The sequence below is a fragment of the Heterocephalus glaber genome, unplaced genomic scaffold (genome assembly GCF_053883595.1).
Source record: "Heterocephalus glaber isolate CG9 unplaced genomic scaffold, H.glaber_assembly_v1.0 deba00001532, whole genome shotgun sequence".
Classification (NCBI taxonomy): domain Eukaryota; kingdom Metazoa; phylum Chordata; class Mammalia; order Rodentia; family Bathyergidae; genus Heterocephalus; species Heterocephalus glaber.
In genome coordinates this window covers 24,944,215-24,963,759 of record NW_028258330.1, presented here as the reverse complement: position 1 = coordinate 24,963,759, position 19,545 = coordinate 24,944,215, and the positions used below count along the sequence as shown (strand labels likewise).

General features: G+C 47.7%; 1 protein-coding gene across 1 annotated transcript in view; it reads right to left on the bottom strand.

Annotated features, from left to right (window-relative positions):
* Window positions 1-19,545, bottom strand: part of Znf341 (zinc finger protein 341) — a 47,364-nt gene that overhangs the window by 15,080 nt on the left and 12,739 nt on the right. The window contains exons 4-10 of the mRNA XM_004867927.3: window positions 19,308-19,457; window positions 18,235-18,486; window positions 12,999-13,194; window positions 11,352-11,442; window positions 8,987-9,180; window positions 5,808-5,998; window positions 3,257-3,465 (exon numbers count right to left, since the gene is read on the bottom strand). Coding sequence (XP_004867984.2) covers window positions 3,257-3,465; window positions 5,808-5,998; window positions 8,987-9,180; window positions 11,352-11,442; window positions 12,999-13,194; window positions 18,235-18,486; window positions 19,308-19,457 — 1,283 coding nt within the window. The remainder of the gene's footprint in view (window positions 1-3,256; window positions 3,466-5,807; window positions 5,999-8,986; window positions 9,181-11,351; window positions 11,443-12,998; window positions 13,195-18,234; window positions 18,487-19,307; window positions 19,458-19,545) is intronic.

Here is a 19,545-nt window from a genome sequence, read left to right as displayed (position 1 = left end):
AGATTTAGCTCAGTGGTTTCGCTTCGCATGCGCAAGGACCTGAGTTCGATCCCCAGTACCAAAAAAAAAAACAAAGAAAGAAACAGGGAGGGAGACTCTGTATACATAGGAAGGTGATATGAGGGAGGAGAATGGGAGAGTAAAGGTGATCAAGATGCGATATGTATATGTATCAAACCCCAAAGCTGAACGTAATCACTACTGTATGTATCAAAAACATGTACTAATAAGGGCCGGGAATTTAGCTCAGTGGTTTCACCACCTGCTGTGCAAGCACAAGGACCCGAGTTCAATCCCCGGTACCAAAAAAAAAAAAAAGAATAAACATGTACTAATAAAAAAAAATCTTTATAATTTTTTTCTCACCAGGCAGGGTGGCACACATCTGTAATCCAGGACTCTGGGAGCCTGAGGCAGAAGAATCGAAAGGTCAAGCCCAGCCCAAGCAACTCAGAAACTTAGCAAGGCCATTTCAAAAAATAAAAAAAGGGATGGGGATGTAGCTCAGTGCAAAGGCCCTGGGTCCAATCCCTAGTACCACAAAAAAAGAAATGAAGGAAAGAAGGAAGGGAGGGAGGGAGGGGGAAAAGGAAGGAAGGAAGGAAGAGGAGACGAGAGGGAAGAAAGAGGAAAAAAAGAAAAGAAATGAGAGAAAAAGAAAAATGTACAGCAGAGATACAGCGGCATGTATGAAATTCATTTCAGAGGCTTGGGGCGATAACCACAGGCAGGCCAAGGCTACATGACTCACAAGAATCAGAACCACCAGACTGACAGGACCCCAAAGGAGCCACCAAACCAGCTCCACGGCTCTTGTGAGACAGAAACTCTCACTTGTTTAAGCCTCTGTTACTTGTGTCTCTGTTGCATGCAGCCAAGCCTACATCTAAATAAAGACAATAATCTAAATAAAGGCAATCACCTTTATTAAACACCTATTTACACCACCAGGGAACATGTCTATATGTCTCATCCTTGTCTTATTTGATCCTTATAGAGACTCCAATAGATGCTGGGTACGGGAGTGCAGGTCTGTAATCCCAGCTACTCAGGAGGCTGAGGCAGGAGGATCACAAGTTTGAGGCCAGCCTGGGCAAGTTAGTGAGACCCTTCTCAAAATAAAAAATAAAAAGGGCTGAAAATAAATAAATAAATAAATAAATAAATAATTTTTTAAAGGGCTGGATGTAGCTAAGTGGTAGAGCAACCTTAGGTTCAATTTCCAGTACCATAAAAATAAATACAGTGTAATAAAAAGAAGTAAGGTAGGCACTATTGTGATCCCCATTTCACAGATGAGGAAAGTGAAGCCCCTGGTGATGGAATACCTCACCCAAGGTCATCCATAGGGATCTGAGCATAGGCAGGTGGCTTCAGACACCATTATCCCATGAGGCCAACCTAGGGTTCCCATCCCTCAGAAAAGGACGGCAGCATCTTACCACAGTCCATAGTAAGCACTTGTTTACACACCTGACTCCCTGGTCTGCATTTGCTTAGCTCTGAATCCAGAAGCCTCACCAAGAAGGGTAAGAGAGGTCACTGGCTGACTCCCTGTGGGTACCAGTTTGTACAAATGGTGACAGTCCTCATGGCAGGAGCAGAAGGAGGCCCTGGCCAGACAGCCCTCCTTGCTTTTCACCATTCCCATCCCCAGGGACTCAGTACCACAGGGCAAATGCAGGTGAAAAGCTCACAGGGCAAAAACCCAAGGTCTCAAGGAGTCAAGAGGAGTCACGCTGAGTAGATGTACAGAAAGGGTGAGGCAGAGGCACTGGGAAACAATCCAGAGGACACTGGACAAGGCGGCCATGGGAGCCATGGCTCCAAAGGGATGACAGGAAAAGCTAAGGATGAAGACCACGTGGCAAACCAGGGCGCCTTCATTGCTTCCACCAAAGAGACCCTCCGTGACTGCAGCAGGGGACTAACGTGATGGAACAGGTGATCTGGAAAAATCACCCCCAGTAAAGTCTACGCTTGGTCTCTTCCTTGGTCAGTCTCAGAATCAGCACCTAGGTTCACTTTAGCCTACATCTTATAGATTATACAACAAACAAATCTTGTTATGATTCTCACTTTCCAGTATGTGCTTGTTCATTCTCTTCGCTCTAAGAATCAGCATACTGTTTTGACTGTAGATGATGAAGTAAACCAACTGCTTCTGTTTTTGCAGTTCTGGGAATTGGACTCAGGGCCTCTGGACTGAGCTATATCTCCAGCCACCACCCCTTCCCTCCTTTTTTGGGGGGACAGGATTTGCTAAGTCATTAAGTTGCCCAGACTGGACTCAGTCTTTCAATTCTCCTGCCTCAGCCTCCCAGAGTGCTAGGATTACAAGCATGTGCCACCAAGCCTGGCTATATTTTCAAAATGTTTTAGTCTAGAAAAAAAAACTTTTTTCCATTACAAATGAGGATACTAGTTTCCCTTTTAAAGGATTTTTTTTTCCTATGGCAAATATCTGCCAAGGAAAATGTTATGGCTTGTATCTAGATCTCCCCCTAAAGCCTCATGGGGCTTTTGGTTTGTTTGGGGGTTTTTTGTTTGTTTTGTTTTGAGACAGGTTCTCACTATGTAGTTCAGGCTGGCCTCAACTCACGCTGATCCTCCTGCCTCAGCCTCCCGAGTGCTGGGATTACAGGCATGCGCCTCCACACATGGCAGAGTGGGCTTTTTGGAGGTGGCTGAATCTGGGGTCTGTGCTGCCAGGATCAAGAACATGATGCTGGGATTGATTCACAGTGAGATGCTAGGATTAAGGGTGTGAGTGCTACCCTCCCTAAGGGCAAGAGGCTTGGGTAAGATAAAAGGGACAGAAAGAGCTATGGTCAGGGCTTGTCACTTGCTTGTGCCTTGCTGCCTTTTGCTTGCTGTTTGCCATGAACTGTTTCTCCTCTTTAGTGCCCCTCTGCCATGCCACTCTGCCTTGGAGCCAGCTAATTACAGACTGAAATCTCTACAAACTGTGAGCTAAATAAACTTTTCTGCTTTTAACTTTGGGTGTCAGGTATTTTGTCTCAGCAGCAAGAGAAAAGTAACTAGGTCAGAGAAGAATGATACAAGGAGAGCCAGCATGTTTTCCTCACCTGTGCCAATACCAGGAGCCACTCTGCCAGGCTGGACTCCAGCCTGGAGACTCAGTTTCCCCTTTGGAGTTGTCTCACTGGTCCTGAGTGGTCAATGAGGCCACAATGACCCCGAGCCCTGCCTGCTGGTTGGCCCATGCACCCAGGCGGACAGGGGTGGCACGTACTTGTAGATAGCACTGTCCTTCTTGGGGCTGTGTTGGGGCAGCCAGCTGTGGGAGTACTGGTGCACGCCCAGGTCGTACAGCGAGGAGAAGTCCTTGCCGCAGAGGTGACAGCGGTAACTCAGCTCCTCCTGGTGGCTCTTGATGTGCTCCAGAAACGTGTCGAGCTTGGGGAAGGTCTGGGCACAGCTCTTGACCACGCACTTGTACACCTGGGGGGAGATGCTGGGCAGGTGAGGAAGGCAGAAGGGCCACTGCCACTGCTCCCCCTGCCAGCTGCCACTGGTCTTGCATGCTTCCTAGGGATGCCCTGGCCTCTTTCCCCTGCCCCTGACTGCTGGAGTGCTGGTTATATTTTGATTAGAGGGTCCTTTTCTCTCTGTGTAGCCTGGATGTGTATAGAAAAATCATCCAGGTACTTGGGGGCTGAGGCAGGAGGATCACTGCAAGTCTGAGCTCAGCCTGAGCTACATCATGAATTCAAGGCCAGCCTGAGCTACACAGAGAGACTGTTGACAGAGAGAGAGAGAGACAGAGACAGAGAGAGAGAAGAGAAATTACCTAAGGCCTGAAAATACAGTGAAGGGATGACAGTGTGTCCTTTCAATGTCCTGCTGGGGTAGTAGCTCACAAACCTGAGCGGACATAAGAATCCCAGATTGCTGGTTGCCACCTCCGGGTATCTGACTCAGCAGGTGTGGTAGTCTGCATATATGGACTCCTGACCAGGAATACTCAGGTGATGCTGACACTATTGGTCTGGGGACCTCACTTTGAGGACTGTGGTCTAACAAGCCTGCCTAGGGTCCTCTCGCTCTCTGGAGGATGGGGCTAGTTTTGAGAATTTACTACTGATTCAGTACCCAGGCCCCAAGTTAAATGTTAACTTGTAAAACTCTGATCCAATATGATTTTTTTTTTGGTGCCGGGGATCGAACTCAGGACCTTGCACTTTCAAGGCAGGCAGTGGTACCCCTGAGCTAAATCCCTGGCCCCCCAGTATAATGATTTTTGTCAGGTAGAGAAGATAACCTCAAACAAAGGTCAGGGTGTTGCCCCATAGAACATGAACCAGATTTGTACCTAATTTAGCAATCTGACTTTGGTGATCTTTTTTATTTTTTTGAGACAGGGTCTTGCTAGCCAGCAACTCACTATCCTCCTCCCTCAGCTTCCGGAGTGCTGGGATTACAAATGTGCACCACCACATCTGGCTTTCATATCCTTTTTTTGAACTGGTTTTGTGATCCTTCCAATTCCTTCATTAATGATGTAAGGAAAATTCTGATTCACGTTCAGAGTCTCATTTGTATATAAGTATTATATTTTTAACATTTTGGAAATTTTACTTTGATTAGCAGCACATATTCCTTGGGTTCCTACACAATATCACACACTCTTCCTTTCTAACAAAGTGAACCCTGATTAGCTCAGGGTGGCAAAACACTTAATTAAACATTTAGTCCCCTGATCACACACATCTAGTGCCAGCCATGTGACTCCCCTCTCACCAAAAGGAGCCAGTGGGCAGTAGTTCTGGGGACAGCTTCCCTCCCAGAACGAAAATGCAAAAGTCACCAAGGAGAAATCTCCCACTTGTTGCACTTGTTCTGATGGGTGAGATGTAGTCGCTGTTCTGCAACCTTACGGATGAATGCCACCAGCTAAGGCTAGCAGACAGGAAGCTAGAAGCCTTGTCCATCATGACATATGTGACCCACTAACAAGCCCAACACTGCCTACTTATGAACTTCTTTCATGTGAGAGAAATAAACCCTAACCAGGAAGCCAGTGCTCCATTACCTGCAGAACAACACTCCTGAGGACAGAGCACATGTGCTGCCCCTGACCAATGAGAGATTTAGAGAACGGTTCCAGGAAAGGTGTGCTTATTCCTAAAAAGGTTTCCACTGCTCATGAGTGACTCTATGTCTGGCCTGCTCCTGTAGAAGTGACCACCATCCCAGGACCACAAGGTGAGCCACAGTGGGGGACACAGCCCTGCCTCAAGACAGTGGTGACCACAGCTGGAAAGACACCCAAGTCTTGATGCCGGGCTGAGTTCCCTGACTGTCTCAGGCCTGGAACTGCCCTATCCAGGCCTTGTGCTCTGTGAGATGACAAACTTCTCAACTCTTTACGTCAGCTTTTGTCAAAGGCTTCTGTGATTTGTCCTCAGGATCACCCAATTTAATTACATCAACCCCTAAGGGTAAGAGCTGTGGGAAAAGATCTGAGGGGCTGACTCCTGTCCCTTTGCAAGCAGCATTCAAGACACACGGCTGGATGTGGTGGTGCAGGCCTGGGAGGCTGAGGCAGGAGAATTGAAGCATAAGTTTGAGCTCAATTTGGGCAACTTAATGACTCAGCAAAACCCTGACTCAAAAATAAAAAATTTAAAAGGTACTAGGAATACAGCTCAGTGCAAAGGCCCTGAATTCAATCCCCAGTACCACACACACACACACACACACACACACATACACACAAGACCCATGCACAGCCAAGGCTCATGATAGGTGACCTCGGCCCTTGCTGCCCTCTGCCCACTTACCTGCTCATTCTTGTGCTGGGTCATGTGGGACTTGAGCTGGAAGTAGGTACTGAACTTGCTGGGGCAGAACTGGCACAGGTAGGAGCTGTCGATGAGTACCACCTGCTTGGGCTCCATCTTGTCCCCCTCGTCCTCACCTGCTGTGGGCAAAGCCTGGGGCTGTGGCGCACCTGCCAGGGTCTGGCCCAGCCCTAGGGAGAAGGCGGAGGAAGAGTCAGGCAAGGAGTCACAGGACGCCTACCGCCCTCCTCTGTGCTCCCCCACCTACTATGTGCTTTGGCGGCAGGCACTGTGCTCCAGGCACCCGCTCCCATCCAGCAGTGGGAGGGGTGCAGCCAGCGCAGACGCTAAACTGCCAAGACGCTGACCCGCAACTCAGCCACAGTTGGTGCTCCGGCCACCTCCCTGCCCTCCCCTCGGACTCTGTGGACCTCTTCCCATGCCTTGCTCCTCTCATGATGTTCCCAGGCCCTGGTTCTAACTGGAGCCCCAGGCTTCACTGTCCCTTCCTCACTCTCCTGTCAGGGACCTCTGACCTGTCTCTAGGCCCATGGCTGGGCACCTAAGGGCCTCCATCATGTTTGATAAATAGTTGAACCTTTGGTACTGGCCCCGCAGGTGTTGCCAAAGCAACAGGAAGAGTGGTCCTCCTCCAGGGAGCTCACAAGACTCAGAGGACACAGAGAGCTACTTCCAACTGGAGGCACTGACAGAGGACACACAGCAGCCATGAAAGTGGGGCTATGTGGAGGGACTTTGGCTTGGGCTCCACACTGTTGCCCACAGTGCCCATGAGCTGCACATGGCAGTAAGAAATTGAAATGTGGCCAGTCCAAACCCACATGTGCTGTCAGTATAAATGCACACTAGATTTCAAGACGTTATTATAAAAAGCATATAAAATATCTCAATACGGCTGGGGGTGTAGCTCCGTGGTCATGTGCTTGCCTAGCAAATGTAAGGCACTGGATCTAATCCCCAGTATTGCAAAAAACAGAAATAAACAACAACAACAATAACAAATCAACAATTTCTTTATATTACATGTTAAATTGGTAACATTAGCATATTGGGTTAAATAAAATGTATGATTTTAAATAATTATTTTTTTGGTGCTGGTGCTAGGAATTGTTTTTTTTGTTTGTTTGTTTTTTGGGGTTTTTTTTTTTGGTACCAGAGATCGAACTCGGGACCTTGTGCTTGTGAGGCCGGCACCGGAACCACTGAGCTAAATCCCCGGCCCTGGTGCTAGGGATTGAACTCAAGGCCTCACACAGGCTAGGTAAGTGCTCTGCCACTGAGCTACAATCCCCACCCCTTTTTACTTCTAATTTTTGAGACAGGGTGTTGGTAAGTTGCCCAGGGTGGCTTCTAACTTGAGACCCTCCTGCGTCAGCCTCTGAGTAGCTGAGGTTACAGATGTGCACCATAGTGCATTTAACTCAAACATAAAGAGCAAAATAAAAAATAGATAATAGGAAATAGGGAGATAGATTTTTTTCAAAAGAGAAGGAGACTAAAATAGAGGGAGGGGAAAAGAAGGGAGGGTAAAAGAATGAGAAAGGAATTAAGATGTGTTATGGACAGCGGTGCCTCTATTCACAAACTTCATTTGTTCCACGATTCGGGGGAAAATCGCTGCATTTGTGTTCATGTGGGAAAGATGGCCACGGTCATGTTCATCACGTAATGCAATTTTGAAACAAAAAATTCTGCCAAACGCTATTTGCAAACCAAATTGTTCACAAACAAAAGCATTTGTGAACCGAGGCACCACCGCACATGGACCAACTCCCCACAAGGAAGGTAATCATTATGTACTGCAAACATAGGCTAATAAAAAATAAAAACTGAAAAAAGACTTTTTAATGTAGCTACTAGAAATTTTAAAAGTATATGTAGTGTTCATGTTATATTTCTCAGCCAGCACTGCAGTTAAGTCCACAAGAACAATGCAGGAGCACCACTGAGCCACAGCAAGGGCAGGATTCTTAACTCAGGAACAGGCTCAGGCTCAGATGAACGAGCATCCCATCGTGTACAAAGCGCCCCAGAGAGCAACTGCCACAGAGCTCACACAGGTTTCCACTCCCGATCAACTAGGGTAACCACATGGAGCAACATGTTAAAAAGAAATTATAAGGTGAGATCCAGGGTCAGCACCAGAAGCAAGCCCACAAAAAACACTGGGTGTGGTGGTACCTGTAGTGCCAGTGCTATGGGAGGCTGAGGCAGGAAGATCACAAGTTTGAGCCCAAACTGGGCAACTTAATGTCTTTGTAAGACTCTGTCTCCAGACAAAAAAATTAGAGCTGGGGATATAGCTCAGTGTGAAGGCCCTGGGTTCAATCCCTATACCACGCACATACAAAAAGGTAGATAATTAATTAGTGATGTCTGCTACAGGTACATATGAAAATAATATCACACTACCCATTTATTTCAGTGCCTTATTTAAATGCAATATTTTCCTAATGGTTGAACTGCTCTCAAGGATGACATGCTCATAAAAAGATCTGTGGGATAATTTATATTTACAGAATAGTGATATGTGGATGTATTTGTCACTTTTATTTGGCTCAGGGTGAGAAGCAACAAATATTTATTAGGTGCTTTTGTTTTAACCAACATTACCTTCATTTAATATTCAAAAACGTAAAAATGATATGTTTGGTGCCAGCTTCTGTGGTGGCTTATATTTTAAGCCATCCTATGTGTCCTGAGTTGAACCAGTGTGAAGACTTGCTAGTGAGGGTTATTTCTTTGTTCTGCCTTCCAGAGTACAAACCATAAGTTTAAAAAAAGCTCATGGCGGGGCTTTAGCTCAGTGGTTCCGCCACCTGCTTTGAAAGTGCAAGGTCCCGAGTTCGATCACCAGTACCACAAAAATAAATAAATAAAAACTTAAAAACGTCGTCACACTAAAAAAAAAAAAAAAAGAAAAGAAAATACTATCACACAGGGCCAAAAATTTAGCTCAGTGGCACCACACCTGCCTTGAAAGCGCAAGATCCTGAATTCAATCCCCGGTACCGGGGAAAATAATAATAATAATATCACACATATTTGGTACTGGGGACTGAAATCAGAACCTTGGGGTTTTGAGGCAGGCAACAGAACCTGTGATGCTGCAGAAGAGAGGTGTGGGGACAGCGGCTTTCCCTACTTCTTCTACTCACCTGTGTTTTCCTCATCCTCTTGCCTGCTGGGGTTTAAGGCCATGACTTGTACGGTCACAGAGTTGCGAGAAACAGTGCCACCACTTCGCCCCGGAGGCCACACCTTGTGTGTCTGCATGTGTTTCTTGACATTGGACTTCTGCGCGAAGGCGCGGCCACACGCGATGCACTGGAAGGGCTTCTCCCCTGTGTGGCTGTCGGAGACAAGGCCGGTCAGCACCCATGCTCAAATGGGACACAACCCAGATAGGAGCTCCCGCACCAGGACGCCCAGAGGGAGCTTCCGGATGCTGCTGGCTGCCATCTGACACCACAGGGACACATCCTCTTACTGAGATGGGCAGGGCACATCACTGAGTAGAATCAACCAGCCCTGGAGTCCATGTCCTCTGTGAGATACACCCTGTCCTCACTGCTGTGAGTCCAACACCCTACCTACCACAGCACAGAACTTGTACCACTCTGTATTTTTCTTTAACTCTTTTTTTAAACATGGTCTTACCAAGTTGCCCAAGCTGGCCTCAAATTTGTGATCCTCCAGCCTCAGCCTCCTAAGTAACCAGGATCACCCAGCACCGACTCAACACATTTTTTTTTTTTTAAACCCAGGGCTTTCATACTAAGCAACATAGGGCCTCACTCTCTAACTCAGGCTGGGCTTTGTAGCCCAGGATTATAGCAATCCTTCTGCCTCAACCTCCTGAGTGCTATGATTACAGGGGTGCATCACCACGCCTGGCTATTTCTTTTTTTTTTGGTACCAGGGATCGAACTTGGGACCTTGCACTAGTGAGGCAAGCAGTGGCACCACTGAGCTAAATCCCCAGCCCCTTTTTTAAAACTTAAAATAATTTTGAAATGAAGCTTCTTGTCATTATTGGATATGGAAAGCCACTTGTCATAAATACCAAGTAAACAAAAAATTCAATTTTAAAACAATGTTATTAAGATCCACAGCTGTATTGTTCAGTGAGGTAGGTACCTGCCACATGGGACTATTTAAACTTGAATTCACTAAAATTAAAGTAAATTAAAAATCCAACTTCTCAGCTGTACCAGCCACATTCCAAGTGCTCAACAGCCATATACAGTTAGCAGCTGCCACAAGGGACAGCGTCTATTCGGGAATCTCCATTGTTACTGGGCAGCACAGGTGGAGACCAGTGACTCTTGACTGAGTTTAACTGTGCCCTACAGGAGCCACCTAGCAATATTTGGAAACATTTTCAGCTGTGACAGCTGTAGGGTAGCGTGCTCCTGGTATCTAATGGTTAGGGGTCAGGGATGTGCTTAAACATTCTACAAAGCACAGTCGGCCCCCACAGCAAAGAGTGATGTGACTGGAATCTGAAATGTCATCAGTGCTGAGGCTGAAAAACCCTGGTCTGTTAAGAGGTTGTTCCCTGACCGGGCTGGAATCTCACACACACACACATATGTACCCACACTCATGTTCATTCTCTCTCTCCCTCCCTCCCTTCTTTCCTCTTTCTCTCTCCCTCTTTCTCAAGAGATAAGAAGTCAGGTGCAGTGATGCATGCCTGAGGCAGGAGGATCAAGAGTCTGAGCCCAGTCTGGGCAAGTTAGCAACTCATTGAGAACCTGTCTCAAAAAATAAAGGGTTGAGGATGTAGCTTAGTGCAAATGCCATGGATTCAATTCCTGGTACCACCAATAAAAAGACAGATTTGCACCAAATTGAGACATTCTCCACTGATTCTCCAAAAACTGCAAAGGGAATAATCTGCTCACTGTCTTTTCAAACTTTCCAACACCATTTTTATGCACCATCTATAATCACTTCCTGTATGAATGTATCATGCTCCATGAGGAACCCTGAACATGAACACCCTCTGTTTCCCAGAGGAAAGAGCCAAGGCCCAGACGGGTTCCTTGCCCATTCCTTTTTTGTTTGTTTGGGTTTTCTGAGACAAGATCTCACTCTGTAGTTGAGGCTGGCCTTGAACTCACTATGTAGCCTTAGCTGACCTAGAACCCACAGAGATCCTCCTGCCTCAGCCTCCCAAGTGCTGGGATTACTGGCATGTGCCACCATGCCCCCACCTCCTTGCCCATTCCTGGAACAGAAGGTGTCATGGCTCATGCTGAGTGAGCCAAGAGCACCTAGCGCCACCCTGGTAGAGCTTGGCACCTGGCCAGGCAGCCTGGCACATCCGTGAAGCTCTTCTCAGTCAGTTCATCCCCAACCCTAGTCCATCATGGTGGGCAGGACCCTTCCCTTGGGCCTGAAAGATGAGAGGGAAACCCATCCTGACCAGGGCTGTAGGCCCCAACACCATGAAAGGACAGGGCCTAGGTTGCCACCCTAGACCACCACCTGTCCCAGGCCCTGTGTCCCACTTACCTGCGGATGTGCTGCTGCAGGTCGAAGTTCTTCGTGAAAGACTTGTCACAGTAGGAGCACTTGAGCTTCTGAGCCTTTGGCTTCCCTGCAGCTGAGATGCAAAGAGGGAGGAGACTGAGAGGCTGGGGCCCAGCTGAGGGCACCAAAGGCTGCCTCCAGCCACTGCAGCCCCGACCCACACCCCGGAGTCCACAGCCACACACAGGCAGAGCAAGAGCCACAGCTGAGCTCCTCACAGGGCCCAGGAGGAAAGCCCAGGACATTCGATGGCTGGAAAGGCAGCACGGCCCTCAGGAGCTCTCCTTTGTACCAGGATGCAATCTGATCTCTCTGCTATGGTTATAGAACTGCGTCCTCTGACCCCTGCCAGACTCACTGTTCCCTCGATCCAGCTGCAGAGCTCAAGCATGGTCCCACCTCAGGGCCTTTGCACCTGCTGGTCCCTCAGATACCCACAAGGCTGCTTCCTTCTCCTCTCCACATAGACAGGCAGCAGCGTCTTTCAGCCTCCCCATCCTGGCACCCTGCTAATCTCCTTCCCAGAACAACTCTGCCTCTCCTATTAGACTGTGAGTGACTGAGGCCAGAAGACCAAGAAGAAGGCTGACACAGAGCCTGGCACAGAGATGGCCACATATATTTGTGGGAGGAAAGAAAAGAGGGAATGGCTGACTACAAAGTCCCTGAAAAATTCTCCCATTCACCCCTTCTTCTAACACTGCCCCCCAGCCCACACTCTGCAGTTCCAAAAGGGCAGCAGACACCACTACTTGCCTGACTGAGGGCCCCTCCCCTTCCTTCCTCACAGATCCCCTAAATAGTGGGACCATCAATGTTTCTGGCAGAAACAGACATTTCTCGGCTTCCTTTCTTGGGTATGGCCATGTGACTAAGTTTTCACCAATAAGAAGTAAGAGAAAGTCTCATAAAGAACTTCTGGAAGCTGGGAGGTACTCCTTTTACCCTTCCTTTCTTCCTTCCTTTTACTGCCTGAAATATAAAACTGATGGGGGGCCAGGGATTTAGCTCAGTGGTTCCAGTGCCTGCCTTGCAAGTGCAAGGTCCTGAGTTTGATCCCCAGTACCAAAAAAAAAAATTAACCCATAATAAAACCTAAACTAGCAACTATTTTGGGCTGGGGATTTAGCTCAGTGGTTCCAGTGCCTGCCTTGCATGTGCAAGGTCCCGAGTTCGATCCCCAGTACAAATAAATAAATAAATAAATAAAACTGATGATTGGAGCTCTAGCAGCCACCTTAGATGAAGAGGCACCCTGATAAATGAAGCCATGCTCTGGGACTAGAGGAACAGAAACACAGAAACATGGGTGCCCAGTGAACAGGTCACATGATTCCCAGAATGCCCTATTCTATGGAGAAAAACATTTTATCATTTTAAAATGACTACCATTTTAGATTTTACATTACATGAAACCAAACTTAACTCTATGCTAAAAGGGAAAAGTGAAACCAAGCAGCCTGCGGCTGAGACAGTGCCAAGGAAAGATGCCAGCCACCGTATCCCCTGCACCTGAGGCCCCACAGCTCACACCCAGGAAGTCCACAGCCATGCCCAGGCCGGACAAGACACATCTGAGCTCCTCACAGTGCCCGGAAAGAAAGTCCAAGACACAGGCTGGGGGCTCACCTTCCGGGAGTCCACCAGCACCTTTAGCACGTCGGGTCTTCAGCATCGGCGGGGGTTCAAAGGTGCCCACTGTGCCCACAGTGGCACCGGAGAGAGGGGCAGCAGGGTTTGATCCTTTTGGTTTGAATCCCTGCTTGCCGGGGCTGTACACGGGGGGCGTGGGGTACACAGGAGCCTCCACACACTGGCTGGGCACCTGGAAGGACAGCACCATGAGGGAAAGAGGCCTGGCAGGAAAGGGGAGTGGCTGCAGCTGGGGACTCTCACTGTTGCTGATCTTGGCCACTGCCCCTGCATCTCCATCCTCCCCACTCCCCCTGGCCCCATCACTCCAGCGATGGCCAGGACCCCTTTGAACTTCATGAAGCCAGCTAGCTGCCTGGGTCCAAATACAGACCCTGTCCCTTACCACCCCAGTAACCTTGAGTATCAATGTCTCTGTCTCAGTTTCCATACCTGTAAAGTGGAGCTAATCACAGTATTCCTCTTGAGGGGTTATTGTGGATTAAATGAAGTGATGTGTACACAGCTTAGCACAGTGGGTGGCATTTAGTACGCACTCAATAAATACACTTGTGCTTAGTGCTGCTCATACTGCTATTACTGGTGGTTTCCCAGCACAGCCTGGGCCTCACATCTACTTCCCCTCCTCACTGACACCCCCAGATGCCACTGCAGCAGGCGTCACTCAACTGGGAGCCAACCTGATGCTGCAAGAAAGTGCAGACGGAACTCTGAGTCATTCAAATGTAAGTAAGCCTAAGCTTAGAGGACAGGGGCCCTGTGTGCAGAGCTCAAGGATTCCTCATTCTCGGGGCTTCCTGGGTCATCCTGTCCAAAATTCCACTTCCTAAGCTCCTGCTTATTCTTATCAGTATCTAGAACAACATATCTTACCCATTTATCTTGTCTATTATCTGCTTAGTTCCATGAGGGCAGGGGCTTTTGTCTGCTTTGGCTCATCCTACTTTATACCCAGGCCGACAGCAATGTTTGGCACAGAGTGGGCACTCAGTAAACGTTTGCAGAATGAATGAATTCACATAAGCATTCAGCTGGCAGCTGGTGTGGCACCCATAGGTATTTCCACTGGAGCTTGTCTGCTGGCTCCTGGCACCATTCCCTCACCCTTCCTGCTCGCCCTGCTGCAACGCATTCCCTCGCCCACATGATTTATCATGACAGGCCCTGTCCAGGAGAAGCTGCTGTATGAGATGGAGATGCAGAAGGGAGTAGAAGCCTCCTCCTTCAGCAGCTGTGGTGGGAGACAGGTGGGTTTCAAGTTACAACCTATGGAGCAGCAGGTGGGGCTCTACCCACCCCTCCTGGCTGTCAGCCGTGGGCTGCAGGTCAGCTCCAGCATCCACTGCAGTTCCACTCTTCACCTCTGGGCTAAGCTACAACAGTGGACCTAAAAACCAGGGCCACTCACAAACCTTAGCTTTTGTCCCCCTAACCCTTCCATCAGCTTCATAAGCACCCAACTTCCCGTACTAAATCCCTCCACCAGAAATAGCTAGCATGGTTTCTGTTTTCCTGATCAAGCCCTGACCAATGCAGCACTCAAGAAATATTTGTCACATTGCACAACAAAGGAAACCAGCAACAGAATGAAGAGACAACACACAGAATGGGAAACAAATTTTACCAGCAATTCCTCAAAGAACTAACATCTAGAATATATAAAGAACACACAAAAAAAGCAGAATGCTCAAATTTAAAGACCCAATCCAAAACTGGGCACCTGAAATGAATAGACACTTCTCAGGTGAAGAAGTTCAAAGAGCAAATAAATTCATGAAAAAATGTTTAACGTCACTGGTAATTGGAGAAATGCAAATTAAAACAACACTGAGATTCCATCTCACTCCAGAAAGAATGGCTGCTATCAAGAAATCAACCAATAACAAATGCTGGTAAGGCTGCGGGGAAAAAAGGAACCCTTCCCCTCTGTTAGTAAGAGTATAAACTGGTGCAACCAATATGAAAATTAGTATGGAGAGTCCTCAAAAAACTAAAGCTAGAGGTTCCATTTGACCCAGCTATACCTCTTCTTGGTATTTTCCTGAAAGAATTAAAAGCATCATACTACAGCAATGTGTGTACATCCATGCTTATAGCAGCACACAGTTTGTAATAGCTAAATCTTGTAAACAGCCCAAATGCCTATTAACAAACAAGTAGATAAAGAAGATGTGGATTTTTTTATACAATGGAGTACTACTTTGCCATAAAAAAGGATGAACTTCAGACATTTATAGCTAAATGGATGCACCTTGAGACCACACTCTTAAGTGAAATAAATCGGACACATATCTAAATACTGCATTGTTTCTCTGGTATGAGAAACCAAAAGTGGAAATAAGGACTGAAATATACAATGGATGTTGGGAGATGGGAAAAAAGTGTTCAAATGGGAAGGGGAACAAGGGAGGAGGGAGGGAGAAAGGAAGGGAGGGAGAAGGAAAAAAGTAAAAATAGAAGGAAGAAAAAAAAAAGCTTCTGTACATAGGGAGGGAAGGGGGCTGAGGGGGATAGGATAAAATAAAATAATTTATTTTTTTAAAAACTAAAACTAAAAAAAAAAAAAAAAAATCTAAAACTAGAGGTTTCATTTGATCTAGCTACTCCCGTTCTTGGTACCTTCCCAAAAGAGTTAAAAGCATCATAGCACAGCAATATATGCACACCCATGTTTATAGCAGCACAGTTTGTAATAGCTAAATCTTAGAAACAGCCCAGATGCCCATCAACAGATGAATGGATAAAGAAAATGTGGTTTTTATATACAATGGAGCACTACTCTGCCATAAAGAAGGATAAACTTGGGCAGGGGATTTAGCTCAGTGGTTTCGTCACCTGCTGCGCAAGCACAAGGACCCAAGTTCGATCCCCGGTACCAAAAAAAAAAAAAAAAAGAAGGATAAACTTGAGATATTTTTAGGTAAATGGACGCACCTTGAAACCACACTTTTAAGTAAAATCAATTGGACACACATTTAAATACTGAATTCTCTTGTGAGATATCCAAAGGGTAAATAAGGAGCAAAATGGAAGATAGATATTGAGAAGTAGGAAGAAAATGTTCAAATGGTTAGAGGAACAAAAGAGGGGGGAGGGGGGAGAAAAGGAAGAGGAAAAAAAAGTAAAAATTGAAACAAAGCTCTTTTTTTTTTTGGTACTGGGGATCGAACTCAGGACTTGCACTTTCAAGGCAGCTCAGTGCTACTGAGCTAAATCCCCGGCCCAAACAAAGCTTTTATAAATAAGGAGGGGAAGAAGGGTTGAAGGGAGGAGAGGTAAATGGGGAAAAAAAGAAGAATCAAGATACACCATGTACAGGTACAAATTCCCTATGATGAATGTGATCGTTACATGTATCAAAAGTGAACCATAAAATTAAATATTTAAAAAAGAAATATTTATCACATGAATGAATGCACTCATTATTTGAAGCATTCTTGAGCAATTAGGTGACTGTCAGTGGGTTAGGCTCATCATCCTCAACATCTCTGGCAAGGAAGTTCTCTCTCTTGCTTTCTTTCTTTCTCTTTACAGTACTGGGAACTGAACCCAGGGTCTTCACAATGAACTACACCCCCAGCCCATGCTGTGCTCATACTTGCAATTCTCCTGCTTCAGCCTCCCAAAGTGCTGGGATTACAGGAGTTCCCACATTAAAGGAGAGGAAACTGATACCTACTGCTGGGTGCAGGGCAAAGTGGTGCACACCTGTAATCCCAGCACTTGGAAGGCTGAGGAAGGAGGATCTCTGCCAGTTTGGGGATTTAGCTCAGTGGTTCCGGTGCCTGCCTCACAAGTGCAAGGTCCCGAGTTCAATCCCCGGTACCAAAACAAAACAAAACAAAAGCAAACCAACAAAAAATACCTACTAGAGCTGGACTAGAGGTGGGCCACAGGCTGGGGACTTAGCTAGGTGCAAAGGATGCAAAGCCAAATAAACTCCAGGCTGTGCCCTCTAAGAGCACTCTCATCTGCAGAGAGAACAGCAGCAGCAGCAGCCCCTCTGGTGGTCTGTCCCTCTACCAGGCCACCATCATGCTCTAAGCACCTATTTTTTTAAATTTTTTTTATTTTTTGCAGTAGTCCTCAGAGAAGCTTGTTCTAGTCTTCTGGGCTGGGGCAGATCTCCTTGCAGGTTGTCACAATGTCACATGCCTGGTGGCAGGAGTTTCCCCCTTGTCTGGGCTCTCTTCACATACATGCACCTGTGTGGTTGAGTTCTAGGGTGAGTCTGGGGCCATGACTTCACGTGTGGGCAGGCTGTGTCTGTCATAACCATCAACACTGGTGTCTGGAAGGTTCCACGGACTCCATGCACTCACAGCAGACTGCCTGTGGCTCTGCTTGTCAGCAGGGTGCATTGATTGTGGAATGGCCCCAATTTTTCACCCCTCCCTGTATCTACACCTCTGCAGTATGACTTTACAGCTCTTCCCATCAAGAGGAGTCCATGGCTCAAGGGTAGAGCACTTGCCTAGCATGCTCAAGGTCCTAGGTTTGATCCCCCCGTGCTGCAAATCAAAGTAATAAAAAAAACAGATGGCATCTATTCTCTACCCCCTGAATGCAGGCTGACCTTGTGACCTGCTTTGGTCAATAAAAATGACACTGCACCACTTACAAGCCTCCAGCAGCCTCAAGCACTTCTGCTCATGTTTTGGCACCTATACCATGGTCATGAGAATCTGCTAGACAACGAGAGCCATGTGGAGCAGACCTGAGGCACCCCACCTGTCCAGGCCTAGGTCACCTTAGAGCAGCTGACAGCTAGCCAACCTCTAGACACATAGGACGGTCCAGACAAGATCAGCAGAGGTACTGAGCCAACCACCACAGCATGTGAATGATAAACTCTTTTTGTTACATACCACTGAGGTCTTATGAATAGTTCTTACACAGCAATAGCTAACTGATACACTTTACTTATTAAAGAATATCAGACATGGCTATGCTGATAATCGAGGAATCCTTTTCTCAAAAACAGGAATTTCCTTAGTGTTCTGACCTTCACCTGAGGGCAGCTTGTATTTCTGCTGCAACCTCTACTGTATCCCACCTTTCCTTGGTTTGCATTGTGCATCTGTAGTTGTGAGGCTTTGATTATAGTCCTTCTTTCCCACGATGCAGCACGCTCCACAAGGTCTAGGGGTGCATCCGGTTTTGCTCCCCATGGCATCCCCAGCACAGTGCCTGGCATACAGCTGCCACTCACCTCCAGGGGTGGGTAGGGCTGCATCCCCAGTGCCTGGATCTCCACTGTTCCACTCCCAGCCAGGGGTACATTGGCACTGTACACCTCCACCACACCATTGCCACCGGGATTGGAGCGCCTGGTGGGGCCCAGGCTCTGAGGGGGAGGGGGAGGAGGTTGCGGAGGTGGGGGTGGGGGGAGGGGAGGTGGGGGTGGAGGAGGCGGCGGAGGCTGGGTGAGGTAGCTGGGCACTGAATGCATGTTCAGGCTGCTCTGAAATCACAAGAGAAAATTAAAACATTAGGGCCTCTGGCTCTCAGCTGTCTTATTCATCGGTAGGGAAGGATTTCTGCTTTAGTCAACACATGGATAGGACAGCTACTCCCAGGGCAGCTCAGAGAACAGGGCTGAGAGCGGCAGGGAAACAGTCACAGGAGAATTCTGAGAGGATGTCAGCTTCTTCTCTATGAACACAGCAAAACTGGCCCAGCTTGAGCAGAAATGGGTTAACAGGAGGCCTAATGCTGCCATCACAAGAAGGGCTCATCTGTAGGACTGGGTCTTGACTGGCATCTGAAAGCTTGGCTTTGGAATACTTCCTTGGTTAACAGGGCTGTTTCACCCACCAGGGGCACTGACCACACTGTGCCAGCTCACTCAACTCTGTACCAACCGTGTGCTTGATGGTGCGCTCCTCCTCCCCTCTGGGAGTCTGGGATTTTGGTCACAGTAGCTGGTTGTCTATGTGTATGAGAAAATCCCCAAGGAGCCACTGTACATTTTCTAATGGACCTGGGATACCTTCATTAAGAATAAAAACAGGAGTCAAAATAGCTGGACTATGGCCGTGAAATGCCACTGAAATGGGGCAGTTTCCTCACTGCAGCAGGGCTGGCCAAGGGCAAGGCTCATAGTTCCCCTCAGCATAGGGGAGCTGCAGTCGAGCCCCTTTATTCTCCAAGATCCTGGGTCTGCTGGAGTCACTAAGTGAGCCTAGAACTGAGACCCTCAGAGTCGTACCAAGCATGCACAAGGCCTTGCATTGGATCCCCAGCACACAGAAAGACCCTGGGGAAGCCTGGGGGCCTCCTTACCTGCACAGGGGGTGGGGCCGGGGGCATGGGCTGGTCCAGGGAGGTGAAGGCTGACATGGCAGACATGAGCACGTCGTCGCTCACCAGGATGTTCCCCTGCACCAGGGTCTGGATCAGTGGGGATGGGGGCACTGTGATGTATGTGGAGATCTGGACAGGAAGACAGGTGATTGGACACACATGCGACTCTGTAAGGAAGCTGAGGGGAAGACCCAGGTTCTGAAATGTCCACCTCTCA